A 16,742-nucleotide genomic window follows, 5' to 3' on the forward strand; every position below is an offset into this window, starting at 1 on the left:
TTTTGTATGAAAAATAAATTTAAAGCTTATTTTTAAAAAATATTTTCAACTTCAATTTTTTATTTTTACCCCACCCTCACCCCGTACCACCCTCCCCCAGCCCCTAACCCCCCCACCCCAAAAAAATTAAAGCTACCCCCCTCCCCCCGCCCCCTCCAAAAAAAATTAAATTTGTTTTTAAAAAATATTTTCAATTTAATTTTTTTATTTTTTTACCCCATCTAATTCCTCCCCCCGCGCTAGCCCCACCACCCATCCCTCCCCCCAAAAAAAATTAAGTTTATTTTTAATAATATTTTTCAATTTCAAAAATTATTTTAGCTCTCTAGTAAAAATAAAAAATATTTTCTCAAAATATTTTTCATTCATAAATCAAACACTAAAAAAAAAATTCCGAAAATATTTTCTACTCACCAACCAAACATGAGAAAATAAGTAAAAAATTTACTTATTTTCCAGGAAAACATTTTCCTTCATACCAAACACTCCTTATATTTCAGCATATTAGTACACATTATGAACTCGTAAGAAAAGCCAAATCTTATTTCAATTATTTTCATTGTTTTAATTTATTTGTTTGCTTAAAATAAATTAATTTTTTGAATCTTTCAATCTTAAATAAAAAATTTGTATCAAAATATTCTTTAATTTTATTATTTTAAATCTATCATGAATTAAAAAAGACAAACTAAAAAGAAAAATAATATAAAAAGTTGTAAGAAAAGCCAAATTTCAACTAAATTACTTATTTGCAATAATACTAACCTTTTTAGATAGGACCCACCCATTTTCTCCATTACAAATTACGATAATTTGGTATTGAAAGCCCCACAATTTTCATATGATATTTTGCTCTCCACTCTATTCTGTTCTGCTCTGCTCTCCTCTCGGGCATTTCAACAATTTGTCCCTTCTTTGGCAAAGCGTAACGCTCCCTTTTACTGCATTTTCTCTTTCGATTGTTTTCTAGATTCTTAGAGGCATCGCGGGACAAATCAAGTGTTTTCTGTTAGCAATGGGTTCGTCTGCTTCAGTGCATAAAGATCCAAAATCAGCAATGAAGCTCCGTTTTGTTTTTGCATCTAAATCTGACAAGCTTGTGAGTCCCTCACCCATCAAAGATAAACCCCTTGATAATACTGAAATCAAACTCTCTCTTCCTCAAATCAAACCTCAGCGTTCCCCGGTGCTCCCCGTTAACAGTTTTAGCGACTATGGTACGATCTTCTTGTTTTGCCTTTTCGTTTTCCAGTCCGATTAGTTTTTTGGGATTTCCATTTTTTATGTTCTTTGACGTTGATTTCACTTTCTGTTCGACGCTTTTGTGTGGGGTTTCCCGTGATAAAAAATATATAGAGGAAAATTGATGCTTTTCATGTGAAACACTTTTTCTCAATTTCAAATTTTGAGTTAGTCTGATGTTGGACTACTAGTTTCTTCTATTTGCTAAGGAAATTGGTTGTTCAACAGATATTTTATCTGTATTTTTTAAATTTTAAAGAAAATTATAGAGATGTTCTGTTTGATCATGATTAGCAGGTTGATTTTTCGTATGGTCTTTCAACTAATAGTTCCTTGTTGGATAACTTTATGAGATAATAAACTGTTTGTTGAATGACCTTTAACTCCATGATTAACACAATTCATGTTCAAATGTGTCGTCTAATGAAACTGAGAAAAATTACAATTTTAATAATTTAAGTGTGTTCTTATTTTTTTGTCTGCTGTCTATTCCTTTGTGCAATTAGGGAAGATTGACTGTTAAAATCATGTGCAATGCCAAAATTCTCTTATTGGTGGGGTCATCTGCAGCACATGTTGTCGTGGCACTACTATTTTTTATTTGCTGGATACGACCTTTCAAAAAAAAAAAAAAGGATAGAGACACCCTGTAGCTTATTGTGAAAAATTCAATAGAAGAATCATTTTCAATATGCTAAATATTAAATCCAGATGAATTTGTCATTATAAAAATGGATGTATAATATATGTGTAATCCATGTATAATACGTGTATAATTAGTGTAAAAGGTAAACAGTGAAATACAGGCGAAAGACACCGTTGTACTGGGAAAATGGATTCGTTGTTTCATCCATCATCTGTGCAAGCAGTGGTAACCTTAGTTGAGATTGACACATTTAATTCAGCGACTTTTCTTGTTTGGTAGCTCTAGGATAATCCTCTAAGATTAGTTTCATATTGTCAATTGTGTTACATGTAATTCCCCTCTAGTCATGTGGTTTTGTCACGACAGTCGAGTGGATCCTTCATTGACTACTTTCAAAGCAATCCGATGAATCATCTTGTTTTTCTAGAATATTTATCTGGTAATAGCACTCTCTAGTCAAAATAAGTTTCTTGTGTGTATTTTATGCCATTGACAAAATGCAGTGCAGTTTTTCACCGTAAAGACTAACTAATGCCTACTAGCTTAAATGCTCAGAAGTTACTAACTAGTTCTGTTTCTTGTTCTTTTGAGATGGATGGATTTATTTTGAATGTGATGTGTTGGGATTGTGGTGGAATAATGATGAAAATGACATGCTCTATGCTTTCTTTCAGTTTTCTTCTTTTGTTTCCCTAGTATCCTCAAACTGATTTCATGAAGCAGAGCCCACATTGTGAAGCTTTCAAAATATTTATAGATGAATTGTGTTCATGTTATTGTGCATTTGTCATTGTTATTAGTAGTCTCATGATACATTTTATCGTTTCTAATAGCCTGAGGCATTCCTTTGTTTAGGTAGCAAGGAGGAGACCTTCTTTGATTCCCAGGCCTGGTTGGAGTCAGATTGCGATGATGACTTCTTTAGTGTTAAGGGAGGTGAGACAGACCTTTGATACCTGATGCTCTTTCCATATTCTCCCTCCATCTTTCTTCTTATGTTATTATTTATATTCATAAAATTGAAAATGGCTATTATGCATTTAACTGAATCATTAGTAATGACTGCCAAGGCAATTTGAGAAGACCGAATCTACAAAATCAGGTATTGAAAGTACCTGACATTTTTTGTTCAAGAAAAGTGCCACACCAGTACATAGTTTTTGCTAAAATAGGGGAACACTTCTTATTCTTGTTGCGAGTAGCCACCTTCTATTTACACTTGTAATCATTATCATTAATTCTTATAGTCTATCTGTCTTCAATGCAGATTTTACACCATCACTTGGAAATACTCCTTCGCGTGGAAATACACCTATGCATCGAGGTTTGTTGGTTGGTAATCTGCTAGGTAATCGAACCTCTTTTGGAGAAAGAACTTCTGCTTCTTTACCGCAATCTTCTCCAATACATAAGAGGAAGAATTTACTTGAGCTTTTCAAAGAAAGCTCAAGAAACCGGAATCCCAATGAGCAAGGTGCTGAAGACAACCAAAATGGACAGGCTGCTGGTCTACAGCTACCACCTAAATCCACATCTAGTACACCTCATGTGCCGGTGTCTAGTGGCAAGAGCACCCCTGTAGGAAAGTTCAAAAGTGAGGCCAAATCACCGAGGTCAGTACAATGTTGTCTTCCCAGGTTGAGTGGCAGTTTTAGGGAAAAGAGGAAGAGTATGAGTCCTGCAAATACCGTCGGCTAATAGCTAGAACCCGGCTTTCATAAGTTCTCTATGTATGTATTTGCTAGTGCACAAGGAATTGTGCACCTCTTGAGCTTTGCACTTTTGCCCTCGGTAGCCAATGGAACTTGAGGGCCGTGAGATCAGATGTGCATTGGCACACACTTACTACTGTATATAAACTTATAAAGAACAGCTTTGTTAATAAATTAACAAGGACGTACTCTATTTATGTATATGTTTCTTCTCCTTTCCTCAGTTGTCTGATTAATATTCCTCTCCTCTTAATGAACAAAAAGAACTTAATTACTATGTTATTAAGTAAAACCTTGCAATTATTTGCATTTGGGTCGACTTGCCTCTCCGCACGTATTCTTTGAACAAATAATAAAGTAGGAGGGGGACTAGTGCATAGAGCGTAGGAAGGGGACCTAATTTTGAAGCAGCCATCTAACTTGTGAAGGCATTTCAAAAATTTTGCACGTATCACTATAGATGTACAGTGTCCAAAATTAGTCTTGACAAAGTTCAGCCAGTTTTTGCTAGAACATTGGCCATGTGTCGCTGAAGTATAGTTTATTTTGCCATTTGTCCAAAGATTGTATTCCAACTATTTCTGACTCAACTTTAGGTAGAATTAGACGAATTGTAACTTTAGACACTGCGTCAGAAGTTTAGTTTTTCAAACACCACTATTTAAAAAGTCTGGTATAGGTTAAATGTGTCAATGTAGGCTAGCTATCTCAGCAAAAAAAATTCCAAAGTAGAGGTTGCATTCCCTCTTGAATGAGCCAAGGCTAACTTCTTTAACTGGACTTCCTTTAGGAGTGTGATGTTAGATCAAAATCTCAAAAGGGGAAAAGTTCAATTTTATAGTCCATCAACCTATACAGATTTTTTTTTTTTAAAAAAAGAAAAGCTTTTACCAAGTTTAGATAATATCTCATCATCATGTTCCTTATAATTTAAAGCCCTTAAATTGTATCCAAAAAGGATTTCTCCATTTACCCTCTTTTACGTAAAAAGGGATTTGAACCAACAACAATATACCATTAAAATTCCACAAGCGGGGTCTAAGAAGGATAATATGAATCTTGTCCCTACCTTAAGAGGTAAAAGAGGATTTGAACCGAGATATTTTTTTTTCCAAAAGTTGATTATGATGTTTCCCATTATATTTACTAATGTTGTCATTACTATTAGTGTTATTATTGTGATTTTGGTAACATTTGGGATGTGAAGTGTGTCGTTCCCCCCAAAAAAATACGTGACCATATATCTAACCGATTTGATGTATTGAAGAATTAGTAGTTCAGTTGGTTAATTATTTGAATCATTGGTGAAAGTTCAATTTCTCACAATGTAATCCTCTCCCCTACCCCCAATTTTATTTTATTCTTAAAAAAAGGGATTCCATATATTGTGTATTGCTTAGACTTATGGATTAATTTGCAATTTGCAATGTTGTCCCAACTTGTTCTTGTTTTGTTTTTTAAAAATAAAAATTCTTTCTTGTTACGTACTATATTTTTGTTCCATCTAGTAACAGAGTTTAGCAAGCGTTGCAATTCGAATTGCGTCACCCTATCAATGAGTTTTATATCCTTCCCTTTTTCGTAAAATATGGCCTGTTGTTACCACTTGCGACTGTTAAAGCCAAGTAACAACCATACATGTTTTAGGATTTAAGGTATTCTCTCCATCTTAATTTAAGTGTTCTATTTTCTTTTTAGTTTATTGTAAAAAGAGTGTCTCGTCTCAAAGTGCAATCCCAACTAATCAAAATATTAACAGTAAGAAAAATTCTTTATAGTAATTCGTTGAGCTTCAACATCAAGAAATCTCCCCAATACTACTGATCATATTTTACATTTCTTGGCTTGCATATCTGTTGATGTCATCAGTTACGTTGATCAAACGTATAAAACATCCAAATTTAGTGGGCTCCAAGACCCACGTCCGTTACATCCAAATTCTGAATTCTCAGTACAAATTATTGGTAACAGAATTAAGTGGCACTAGAAAGGCAAAAAGTGACAAATTCTCCATTGTTTTTTCGAAATCAGAAACAAGATTGTCCAGAATTAGTCGGTTCGCAATTTAATTAGTAAGTCCAGAGAAGAGTCAGAAATCGATTTCCCACCGCTCTCGATATCTTTCTAATTTCCGTCTATAAATAATTTTAGTAGTTACAATTTACAAACACCAACGTAATATAAAGATGCTCCACAGACTATTCATGATTATTGTAGGCATTGTGACGCCATTACTAATTTCAGTGTTTGCGAGTTATCCAGCATTTGGGTCGAAAGGTGTTCTTGGATTTGTTGCTGAGATTAATGTTGCAGCACAAAGTGACATGTGCGCCACCTTTGTGACTATTCATGGTTATAAGTGCCACCAATATGAGGTACGTGTAGATGTAATTAATTCCCTTAATTTCATGAGTACTACTCTATATCCACTGGTTTTTCAAATGGGCTTTTGTCCACCAGATTAAACAAGGAATGGTTTTGTGTGTGTTTCTTCAATTTATGATATTTTTCAGGTGACTACTGATGATGGATACATACTGAGTGTGCAAAGAATTCCGCAAGGACGAGTAGGTGGTAGCGGCCACAACAGGCAGCCAGTTTTATTGCAACATGGAATACTGGTGGTAATTAAGCATACTTTTTAGGAATGAAAAAATTAAAGCTATACTCCATTATTCCAATATTTAACATAAGAAATACATTATGATATTTATAATTTACACATAATATCATGATGTATTTCTTATATTTGACATGATAAATATTTTTTAAAAACTCAACAACCACTTAACTTTGTTTAATACAATAACAGTGAAATTCTATAAAACAGAGTTTAGTAAAAAGTAGAGACTACGTAGACCTTATTCATATCATCACCACATCGGGTTAGATAGAATGTTTTTGAATGATTCTCGAATCAAAATAATAATAAAAAGGGAAATTGTCCATGAAGAAAGAAAAATGATGCAAAGTATACATAAATACGAAAAATAAAAACATCAAAATACGTTTAGTGGAAATTCATTTATAATATTAGAAGTTGGAAAGATGAACCCTCTTGCAGTTACTCCCTCTTACTTGTCTTCCTTAGTAGAAATACCGCCTCAAATTATTACATTTATAAAAAAAATGAAAATTAAGAAGTGGAAAAGGTTTTTTTTTTTTTTTAAAAAAATAAAAAATAATTAAGAAGAGGAAAAGGAAAAAGGAGAGGAGATCTTGTTAATTTACGAATCAAGATATAGTTAATTACATTTTTTCATTTTGTCCTCAAATAATTTTTTTGAAAGTATAACAGTATCAATCACCTGTCCATTCCATATTAATGAAATTTGTAAGGCATTTTCCATTTTTCAAATTAACTTAATTGTTCATTTTCCAAGACTATTTTTAGAGTGTTCTTCCAATTTTACCCTTCATTTGGATTTTCAATGTGATGACTTCAATAAATTTAACAATGATTAATAAGAATAAAAATGAAAAATTATGTTCAATTTATGTCTTAATCTTTTTTTCATAAAGGGTGTGAAACACCTCAAAAATTCAATTAACATGGAATATAGTTTCAAAAGGTTCTCCCATTATTAATCTAATCAGTATCGACAGATGAGACACATAAATAAAATATGCTTATAAAATTCTAAAATAAATAATCAAAAATATCCTTCTTATATATATATTTCCATAAACAATATTTTTTTTGGCACAAATACATAAGTAATATGATCCTTAAGACAAAGGAAGATGACAGAAGACAAAAGCTCGATTTGGAGCTCTCTTCGTTCGTTCTTATCCTAAAATAAAATGAATCGCCGAAATTTACACCGACGTTATAATATAAATTTTAAATTCATGTAAAAATGTTTGTGTATTTGCATCTAAAAATATAGCCTCTTGATCATCCTGAGAATATATAAATTGCAATAGAAATATTTATGATTTATTTTTATTAATTTTGTCTGATTTTAAGTAAATAAATTACGTAATTAGTATCTATACTGCGTGATAAATAGCTGGATACATAAAAAAATGAACCGAAGCATCAACAATAGGAGGGATTTTAGTACATGTACAAAGTATTTGAGAATTAGACAAATACTGGAAACATAATTCATGTTGTTGCAGGACGGAGCAACGTGGGTGATGAATTCAGCAGAACAATCACTTGCAATGATTTTAGCAGACAGTGGCTTTGATGTTTGGATTGCCAACACCAGAGGAACAAGATACAGCCTTCGTCATCTCAATCTTCATTCTTATAATCCTGTATTTCCTTCAAATCATTATTCTTAATATTTAAAATTAATTATATAATTGTTACTTAATAAATAATGTCTTATGAAGATAAATTGTGGTACACGTACAGGACTACTGGAATTGGTCATGGGATGATCTTGTAGTCCATGACTTGCCCACTTTCGTTAACCTTGTCTATGAACAAACTGGACACAAAGCTCACTACGTTGGCCATTCATTGGTATGTTCAAGAAGACCTTCCATTTCAATTTGTTTGTCTTATTTTGCTTTGACACGGAGTTTAAAAAGTAAAAAAAAAACCTTTGAATCTTGTGTTGTTAATTTTAAAATATGTAAAATGTATCAAAATATCATTTAATTTGGTAATATATACTATATTTTATAACTAATCAATCATTATATGGAAATTAATATAGGGAACTTTGATAGCTTTGGCATCATTTTCAGAAGGAAGACAAATAGACAAGATAAAATCAGCAGCTTTGCTAAGCCCAATTGCTTATTTGAGCCATATGACTACTGCACTTGGTGTCGTTACTGCTAGATCCTTTCTTGGCGAGGTAATTAATTAAGTGCAAAGTTAGATCTGTCATTTTGAATTCTCTATTATTAAACCTGATAACGCGCGATTATTATGTCAACAGATCACTACTATATTTGGTCTTGCAGAATTTAATCCAACAAGGTATGCAAATCGATCTCTTATGACTAATCCAACTGTTTTTTTGCTCTTCTCAACTATATTGATGACGCTTTTTGTTTGTCAGTGCGCCTGTGTCTATTTTTGTCAAGGCGTTGTGTGCTCAGCGTGGGATTAATTGTTATGACTTCCTCACTGCACTTACCGGTACTAATCTAATTAATTACACATTTTATTCAATAATTATTGACCAAGTCATTTGTATTTGTCATCATAATTCTTCAAATCTTAATTACTTTTCATATGGATATATACAGGGAAGAACTGTTGTCTAAACGCCTCCACGGTCGATTTGTTCTTGAAGAATGAGCCTCAACCCACATCGACTAAGAACTTTGTGCATTTAGCTCAAAGTAAGTCCTCTTCAATAATGTGTATAGACAGAAAAAATTGGTGTAATGGTCAGTTTTGGGACTAGTTATGAATATTTTGTCACTGATTAAAATGAAGAGAAATAGTAGCTAATTACTAACGAAAAGATAAAACTTAGATAAAAATATCGAACATGAAAAAGTTTGTACATAAGGTTAGAGTTTGAAATTTTGACCAAGTGAAATTCTAACACAATGTGCTGGAGTTCTAAGTAATGTTTTGTTACTTTACCCTCGTAATTAATGAATTTCAATCAGTCTAATATACTACTCCATAAATATCTTTTGCGATTTTACTGAGTAAAGTTCAAATGATATGGTTATACGTAAAATTAATCCCCTAGTCATAAAGCTTAATGACTCCACTAATAATCATGTTGCTACTTATCTTAACTAACTGCAATGATGAATGAAATGCATTATGCAGCTGTTAGAGATGGAATCCTTAGGAAATACGACTATGGGAGCTTTATCAACAATTTGGCACATTATGGTGAAGTTAAACCTCCACAGTATAATTTAGCAAATATTCCTCGAGACCTACCCCTGTTTCTGAGCTATGGAGGCCAAGATGCACTTTCTAGTACAAAAGATGTGGAGACATTACTGGATCACCTCAAAAACCACGATGTGGGAAAGTTACATGTTCAATATGTCAAGGATTTTGCTCATGCTGATTTCATACTAGGAACTACTGCTAAGGACATTGTCTTTAACCAGATTGTAACCTTCTTTAGCAACCAAAACTAAGCTATAGCCTATATTCATGGGAGTTTTTGTATTGTACTAGGTCAGTTTGCCAAGTTATGAGAATTTTTAATATATCTTTCTTTTTTCTTTCTTAAATCATCTTCACTTTACGCTTAAGGCAAAATGTGGTATTCTCATTTGAAAAGGGTCTTGCATTGGCCTAAAATGCAAGTCTATTACTAAATCTAATTAAAGATTCTATTTCATTTATTATTGGAAATCAATAGCACCTAACTGACAAATAATTAGAAAGAGTAAAGTTGTAACTTAGATTAAAACCCAAGTCACCCAAAAATCAATGGACCAACCACAATTATCCCCTGTCACACTCATGTCCAGTAGACTTATTACAAAAGAAAGTTGAGATACATAAACAGTCTTGAGATCCAAGATTTGTAGGTACCAACTACCAAATCAATAAGATGGCAATCATATGTGTACAGATGTTGAACTGTATATATACCAAAACTTCTCCCGGTTTCCTAAGCATTGAAGGTCAGGTTTATCTTTAAAAAACTAGCTAGTACGTATCTATTAATATTTGTTAGGCAAAATTATCAATTTGTTACCAAAATGGTGGTAGTACGCAAATCTTTGTTGATATTTGTTATTGTGACGGTAATGATCCAGAAAAATGCAATGGCGGCTCAACACGTTGTTGGTGGAAGCCAAGGATGGGATGAATCCGCTGATTTCAAATCCTGGGCTTCTGGTCAGACATTCAAAGTTGGAGATACACTAGGTTTGTTATTGATTTATTTCTCTTCTCTCCTTCAACCAAAACTTGGTAGAATTAAAGTTGTCAAACGGTTTTTGTGTCAGAGTTGGGTTGCATTTTGACCGAATGGGTTATACTGTCTTTATCTATTTTACCCAATCCATTTAAATTTTGGCGTGTTGGTCGAGTTAGTTAAAATGGATTAATTTTGTCACCTCTAGTAAAAATTCTAATATTTCACTATTTTTTTTTTTGCAGTATTTAGGTACAATCCAGGCCTTCACAGTGTTGTAGAACTTGAGGGTGATAGCTCATACAAGAGTTGTGATATAAGTAGTACAGTGAACTCGATGAGTGCGGGTAACGATGTGGTCAAACTAAACAAGCCAGGGACTAGATACTTTGCTTGTGGAACAGCAGGTCATTGTGACCAGGGCATGAAGCTTAAGATTAAAACTGTTACTGGAAGTGCACCTTCTAATCAGGCAGATTCTTCCACGCCTAGCTCTTCTTCTGCAGCTTCTCATTGTTTTTCTACCACGTTTTTCACTTTCATTGCTGCAATTTTGACTGTACAAATGGCCCTAGTGTTCCTGTTATAAGACACATTTTTGCTTTATTCATTCAATGTTTTGCACTTGATGAGGTAGAGTAGCTGGTATTTAATTATATGGAGTGGAGCACTATGTTAATTTTGTCAATTAAGTTGTTCATTTGATGTATTGTAATTCTTTTACTTCAAATTTTATGAAGAGTTTGAATAATGTCGTTCATTCATTTCTTCCCAGGAGAACAAAGGTTTAGTCTTATAAACTAAAGTTAAATCTTGAACTCGTGTTATATAAATGACTATTGATATCTCATATAAATAATTTTTGTCGACTTATTTACATGGTGAAGTTTAGACTTCCTGTCGTTTACTTCGGCTGTATCTCTTCCTAAAATATTGGAAGTAAAGAAGGGACGATTGAAAGGAAATCTATAAAAGAATGACAAGCATATTTTCTCAATTGAAAAGTTTAGTTCCCCTTTTTGATACTCTTAGACTTTGCCAGATGGGGGAAGACATTCAAAATGTTGCAGGCCCTTAGGTCTTGTCTGGTCAAGATTCCGACCACTGGAAATACCTACAAGAGAAGTACACAAGTTAGTCATACTATTTGGGTTGCAAAATAAACGTAACAAGCTCAATTACTACCAACTTGTTTGGAATTGAGGCATAGTTGTGAAGTATCTTATAAACTCACCCCTGCTGCTTGGTATTTGGGCACGATGATCATGTGTCGAAGCCCGACTTGCCTGAAAGCCACCATTGCCTTTGCTACTGACAGGCTTTCCACCACTGTATGAGGGGTTGTGTTGATCAAAGGATGCAAATCAACATACATTTCCATTTCATCCTTTGTAACTGCAATGTCTTCAATTTTACCCCACCTTTCTGCTAGATCAATCCATGTGAATTTCTCCTCTACTTCCCAATCTTCTGTTCTCCTTCTCTCATTCAAGAACCACTTCTTCTTGAGCACCAAAAGAAGGTGAGTTCTTAAGACAAGTCCATGTAACTCGGGTATCATTCCATCTACAACAGGGAATCCATTGTGTGTGGTGTATTTTAGAACCTCTACGATTCGTCTCACTTTCTCAATTCCCTCAAGTGTAACTACTGGTGGCTTTACATCAGCAAGCTCACCAACTGTGATATTCCTCATCCATGCCTCAGGATGTGCTTCCAAGAAAGGTAGACCTTTTAGTTCCAAAATTATTTCATAGATACTTGGGTTGAAGCAGTCTGCCACACTTTTAGCAATTAGAAGGACAAGCATTGTTATCGGCAGAAGAAGTAGATTGTTTGTCAGCTCAAGAAATATGACACAAACAGTAACTGTCATTCTCATTGAACCAGCCATAAGGGAAGCTGCTCCAAGAACAGCAAACAAATCCTGATCAATTTTTGTATAAGGTCTCATGGCAATGCCAAGCAAGCGACCATAACCTGAACCCATGAGGATGATTGGGATATAGAGACCAGATGGCACAGCAATCCCAAAAGTAATAACTCCCAAGATGCAATACAACAAAAAGAATATAAGAAGTGATATGACTTGAAATTCAGTGCCAGTGTTCAGAGAGAAAATGTTTCTGATAGCGTCCTCCTTTGTTGCAAGGAGAAGAGTGGCCAGATCATTGTAATAATCATTTGGGCAGTTGAATTGTTTGAAGTTTCCTGTTTCTCCAGTGCCAGGACAAGAATCTGATAGAGATGAATCACAAGGCTTGCATTTGGCAAGAAAAGGAAGTCCATATATGCAAATGGAGGTGAAGAGGGAAACACTTAGAGCAAGAAGCAGCTTATGTAATTTTCCCTTCCTGCGCAAGATAACACAAGTATCAATGTTAGAGCAGCCATATATAGAGTTCAAAAAGGTACAATTTGTATCAAATGGTTTAACTTTTGAGAACAGAGCTAACAGATGTTAACTTGGGAATATGGAGGAATTTTTTACTCAATCGAGAGAGCTTACTCGTTAACGAGATTATAGAGCCTGAGGACCTTGTGGAGGACATGATTGTAGAGGCTCCCAAGGAGACCACCAATGACTCCAATAATTACAACAGGGATGATGTCCACAAAATGGTACCTCACAATTACGTCACTCACATCGAACATAATAATTCCCCCTCTTCCAAAAAGTCCACAGCTACCAGATTTGCAGTAATCCATGAAGATCCTTAGTACTACCAGAACAACAGCAGTGCTAAAGAAAGTTCTCCAAATGAGGGCGCTTCTCCACCATGTTGCCACTTCCTCTAACGCGAATAGAACACCAGCTACTGGAGCACGGAAAGCAGCACAAACACCTGATGATGAGCCATATGTGATGAGATCTCGCTTGTCCCTATCATTGTTGAAGTAACGGAGCCAATGCCAACTAAGTTTGTAACTGTCTGACCCACCTTGACCTAATAAAGAAGCAATGCAACTGCCAATGTGAATCAGTGGCTCTTCTTTCCCAAGATCTAACCCAGCTGAAACTGCACCAATGCTTCCAATGATCTGTGGAGTTGAAAAGATTCAACATTGTTTAATAGAATTCAGACAGTTGGAACATTTTATATGCCCACGCCTGAATTATCAGCATTAATAAACAAGTAGGGCTTGTTCAAGTGGTTGAACACCTCCATCATCCATGGATAAGTTGAGGTCTCAAGTCACGCTAGAGGGTAAATGGGAACACTATTGATAAAAATCAGCATGCACCTTAACAAAGAGTGTAGTTGCCCCGAACATATTGGGAGTGTCTACACCATTGAGATAGGCTTTGATTTCTGGAACTCCAGGCCCGGCAGCCGTAGGTGCAAAATAAACAGTGATAAAGGCAGCTACCAATGTCAACAGAAAGTTAGCACCCGCAAAGAATGCAAATCCCATAAAGTACCTACATAATTGTTTTAATTAAGTCAGACTATCTCATTGAAGTTATTTAACATATATAATTGTAAGTCATTAGAACAGAGGAGTTGCTCGGGGTAAAAACAAAACCAAAAATAAATGTTACTTATTAACCTTTTGTCATCAATATAGTTGACAGTAGCGCGGAGTTTGTAACCAGAGATATTTTCGATTGAGAGACTGATGAGGGTGGCCACACCTCCGGTAAAAAGGCCGACCAGAAATGCGAGTGTCCATTTGATGAAGACATACTGTAATGTTTGAAGTCTGGATCTTTTTCTCCAATCATGCTTGAAGAGATCATTCTCGTTGATCCTAAATCAGAGACACATATATACATAATAACATGTAAATACAACAAATCAAATATCTCTGCTAAAACAGATAAGGTTTAGTATTTGTGATTGTTCTTACTCATAATCCAAACTTTCGATGTGGGAGACCTTAGCTCCCACTATGGCTACTGAAGTGGAGGATAGTGTTCGGTTCCTCAAGTAATTGCTCTCTGTCGACTCTCTTTCTTCTTCATTATTGTGTTGTCCCTCCAGCTCCATGTCATTTATTGTTGCTACTTCTGCAAATCCATTTGGCTCCTCCATCAAAGAAACACCACAAGTGAAGCTTCTCTAGATATATACTACTACTAGTAGTTGATAATTCAGATATTGAAGAAGAAGAAAAATGGAGACAATTGCTTATGGTTTTTTTGCAAGTCAAAACAAGAGAGATAGAGGAAACGTGATCTACTTGTTTAAGTAGTACTTAGCTTCCAATTTACAACACATTCACTATAAGTATAAGTAAATCACAGTAATTAATAATTTAATTTTTTTAAAAATATAAAAGTAATTTAATTAAAAAAAATAGAACTTGAATTCGAAAATATAATTTATATCCTCGTATATCTTCTTTGGGTGAGAAACGAGAATGAATATGGATAATCATTGATATAGATGGGAGACTATTATTGGATTTTTTTTGGTAGTTTTATCAACAAATTAAAATTAAATAAATGTGACTAACGACTGATAGGAACATTTTTTTTGGGAGCAATTTTAAATTAGAAATATATCTTTAAAAAAAATATTGAACCTAGTCAGCATGATTGGTTGGAAGATTTCTTGGGTATCAATAAATGAATTATCCATCTGACATGTTTCGATTACTTGGTCCGTTCTTTATAAAATATGATGATGGCAATAAGGTAAATTAAAGGCATTTGTGTTTGGTAATAAATACAAGAATTATCCATATTTAATTTGATCTTCCCACACGTACACCCCATGGATGGTAAAGGGAGATAGTAGGTTTGGGTTGATGTTCACTCGTCTTTCTTTTTTTTTCCTTACCCTTCTTGCATATTTTGGTCTCAATGGTAATTTGGATTCACAATTTAAAAATGAAGGTGAAGAATGCTTACTTCCTATGTCTCAATTTATGTGATACATTTCGTTTTTCAAAAGTCAAACAATTTGTGTTTGATCGAGAGTTTGCACATGGAATCTTCAATTTTCTTGAAATGAAATTTATATATTTGTAAAGTACGTAAAATGTAATATAAGTCACAATAATTGACAATCCAAAATATTTAAAAAGATATATTAAAAATTTACGGTTAAAGATATACTTGTTTGAATTTCAAAATCTGAAATGTGTTACATAAATTGAAACTGCGAGAGTATCATTTTAAGCCATTCTTTCGTCCGTATTATGTGAATCTAACGTGTGGGAAGGTACAAAAGTGTGTGTCATTTTATGGTAAGTATGTGTGACTGAAAATTCGCCAAGGACTTCAGAATTTAGAACCTGTGTATTGTCAATTCATTCACATGGCATATACATCAACAATTAAAATGTGTCCATGATTGGTGTTCTCCCATTTCTCTCTTTGAATTCGACAGGGAAAGCACAAATCAATCAGAGTGCTAAAATTCACTGGCCTGGGTTGCACCTGTACTACTCCATCTAATACATGCTATATAATAACAATAATAATATATTTGATGTTTTAATGAGTTCTGTTATCAGGATTTAGCAATTGTGTATTGTCTATGAGAAGGTGTCAATTAAAAGGATATAAGTTAGACCTAAAATTATAGAGTATAAAAATGACGTAGGCTTAAAAAACCTTCAAATGCTTGGCATAGGTACAAATTTAGTTAAAAATATGATATAATGGTAGAAAGAGATCCATATAGGTGATAGCTACTAGTTGAGGATATATTTATTATATATCTCTCAGTTTTTTTTTTATTATGGTGATAATATAGTATGAGCTTAAATAACAAAATGAGAATTCATATAGTCGATTATAATTTATTTGATATTGGAGCACATCCAATTGCTTTTTATAATTACTATTATTGTATATGTATATAACATTAATTCCTTTGAATAATTGATGATGATCATCTTTATTCGCATCACATATCGCATATTTTTGTGTTATACGCAATTTGATATATATAAATTATTGGTTGAGTTATGGCATGACATGGGTAATCTTTCTAACGGACTGGAGCCCCCAATGTACGAACGTGTTGAATAAATAAATTAGATTACTTCCCTTACTATATTCATTTATGTATATCAAGTTGAAAAAATAAACTCATATAAAATGAGATGGAGGGATTCATCATTTATAGCTATACAAATATTTATCACTTATTTTAGATCATAAGTCATTCTTAAATTTTGTGTCAAGTCAAATTAACTCATATAAAATGAAACGGAGGAGTAATTAATTTAAATATTATATTTATTAAAATAATATAATATAATATAATAAATGTATTCTGATGTGATACGTAACAATTATCCAAAAGCAAGTTGTATAAAAGAAAAGGAAATATTTATGTTGTTTCATGTGGAGACTCGAGACGTCAAAGCCAAGAC

The 16,742-nt window shown here is 33.7% G+C and overlaps 4 protein-coding genes across 4 annotated transcripts; 3 read left to right on the forward strand and 1 right to left on the reverse strand.

Moving 5' to 3' along the window:
• Window positions 1-767: 767 nt before the first annotated feature.
• On the forward strand, window positions 768-3,818 carry LOC125810891 (uncharacterized protein At3g27210-like). The gene is made up of 3 exons (XM_049490389.1): window positions 768-1,217; window positions 2,744-2,824; window positions 3,156-3,818. Exons 1-3 carry the CDS (start codon window positions 1,016-1,018, stop codon window positions 3,584-3,586), a joined length of 714 nt encoding a protein of 237 aa, XP_049346346.1. The 5' UTR covers window positions 768-1,015; the 3' UTR covers window positions 3,587-3,818.
• A 1,968-nt stretch (window positions 3,819-5,786) lies between these two features.
• LOC125811018 (triacylglycerol lipase 2-like) lies at window positions 5,787-9,678 on the forward strand. Its single transcript, XM_049490506.1, has 9 exons — window positions 5,787-5,975; window positions 6,114-6,224; window positions 7,726-7,866; window positions 7,967-8,077; window positions 8,274-8,417; window positions 8,502-8,542; window positions 8,625-8,704; window positions 8,815-8,910; window positions 9,356-9,678. The coding sequence occupies exons 1-9, from the start codon at window positions 5,787-5,789 to the stop codon at window positions 9,676-9,678; spliced, it is 1,236 nt and encodes a 411-aa protein (XP_049346463.1).
• Window positions 9,679-10,168: 490 nt separating this feature from the next.
• LOC125810892 (mavicyanin) lies at window positions 10,169-11,173 on the forward strand. Its single transcript, XM_049490390.1, has 2 exons — window positions 10,169-10,420; window positions 10,655-11,173. The coding sequence occupies exons 1-2, from the start codon at window positions 10,252-10,254 to the stop codon at window positions 10,996-10,998; spliced, it is 513 nt and encodes a 170-aa protein (XP_049346347.1). The 5' UTR covers window positions 10,169-10,251; the 3' UTR covers window positions 10,999-11,173.
• A 185-nt stretch (window positions 11,174-11,358) lies between these two features.
• Window positions 11,359-14,517, reverse strand: LOC125810872 (chloride channel protein CLC-a-like). The gene is made up of 6 exons (XM_049490367.1): window positions 14,262-14,517; window positions 13,962-14,162; window positions 13,656-13,833; window positions 12,919-13,451; window positions 11,644-12,763; window positions 11,359-11,523 (listed from the first exon to the last, which is right to left on the reverse strand). The coding sequence occupies exons 1-6, from the start codon at window positions 14,444-14,446 to the stop codon at window positions 11,416-11,418; spliced, it is 2,325 nt and encodes a 774-aa protein (XP_049346324.1). The 5' UTR covers window positions 14,447-14,517; the 3' UTR covers window positions 11,359-11,415.
• Window positions 14,518-16,742: the final 2,225 nt, after the last annotated feature.

The sequence above is a fragment of the Solanum verrucosum genome, unplaced genomic scaffold (assembly GCF_900185275.1).
Source record: "Solanum verrucosum unplaced genomic scaffold, falcon-dt-bn FXZP01000032.1, whole genome shotgun sequence".
Lineage (NCBI taxonomy): Eukaryota > Viridiplantae > Streptophyta > Magnoliopsida > Solanales > Solanaceae > Solanum > Solanum verrucosum.

Excerpts from the sequence above, each read along its gene's own strand:
- LOC125810891 (XM_049490389.1), top strand. The coding sequence starts at position 1,016 with ATGGGTTCGTCTGCTTCAGTGCATAAAGATCCAAAATCAGCAATGAAG. Across the intron at positions 1,218-2,743 it reads TAACAGTTTTAGCGACTATG|GTAGCAAGGAGGAGACCTTC; the intron begins GTACGATCTTCT and ends TCCTTTGTTTAG. Across the intron at positions 2,825-3,155 it reads CTTCTTTAGTGTTAAGGGAG|ATTTTACACCATCACTTGGA; the intron begins GTGAGACAGACC and ends TCTTCAATGCAG.
- LOC125810872 (XM_049490367.1), bottom strand. The coding sequence starts at position 14,446 with ATGGAGGAGCCAAATGGATTTGCAGAAGTAGCAACAATAAATGACATG. Across the intron at positions 13,452-13,655 it reads CAACTACACTCTTTGTTAAG|ATCATTGGAAGCATTGGTGC; the intron begins GTGCATGCTGAT and ends TCAACTCCACAG. Across the intron at positions 12,764-12,918 it reads CTCTATAATCTCGTTAACGA|GAAGGGAAAATTACATAAGC; the intron begins GTAAGCTCTCTC and ends TATCTTGCGCAG.
- LOC125811018 (XM_049490506.1), top strand. The coding sequence starts at position 5,787 with ATGCTCCACAGACTATTCATGATTATTGTAGGCATTGTGACGCCATTA. Across the intron at positions 7,867-7,966 it reads ATCTTCATTCTTATAATCCT|GACTACTGGAATTGGTCATG; the intron begins GTATTTCCTTCA and ends GTACACGTACAG. Across the intron at positions 8,543-8,624 it reads GCAGAATTTAATCCAACAAG|TGCGCCTGTGTCTATTTTTG; the intron begins GTATGCAAATCG and ends TTTGTTTGTCAG.
- LOC125810892 (XM_049490390.1), top strand. The coding sequence starts at position 10,252 with ATGGTGGTAGTACGCAAATCTTTGTTGATATTTGTTATTGTGACGGTA. Across the intron at positions 10,421-10,654 it reads CAAAGTTGGAGATACACTAG|TATTTAGGTACAATCCAGGC; the intron begins GTTTGTTATTGA and ends TTTTTTTTGCAG.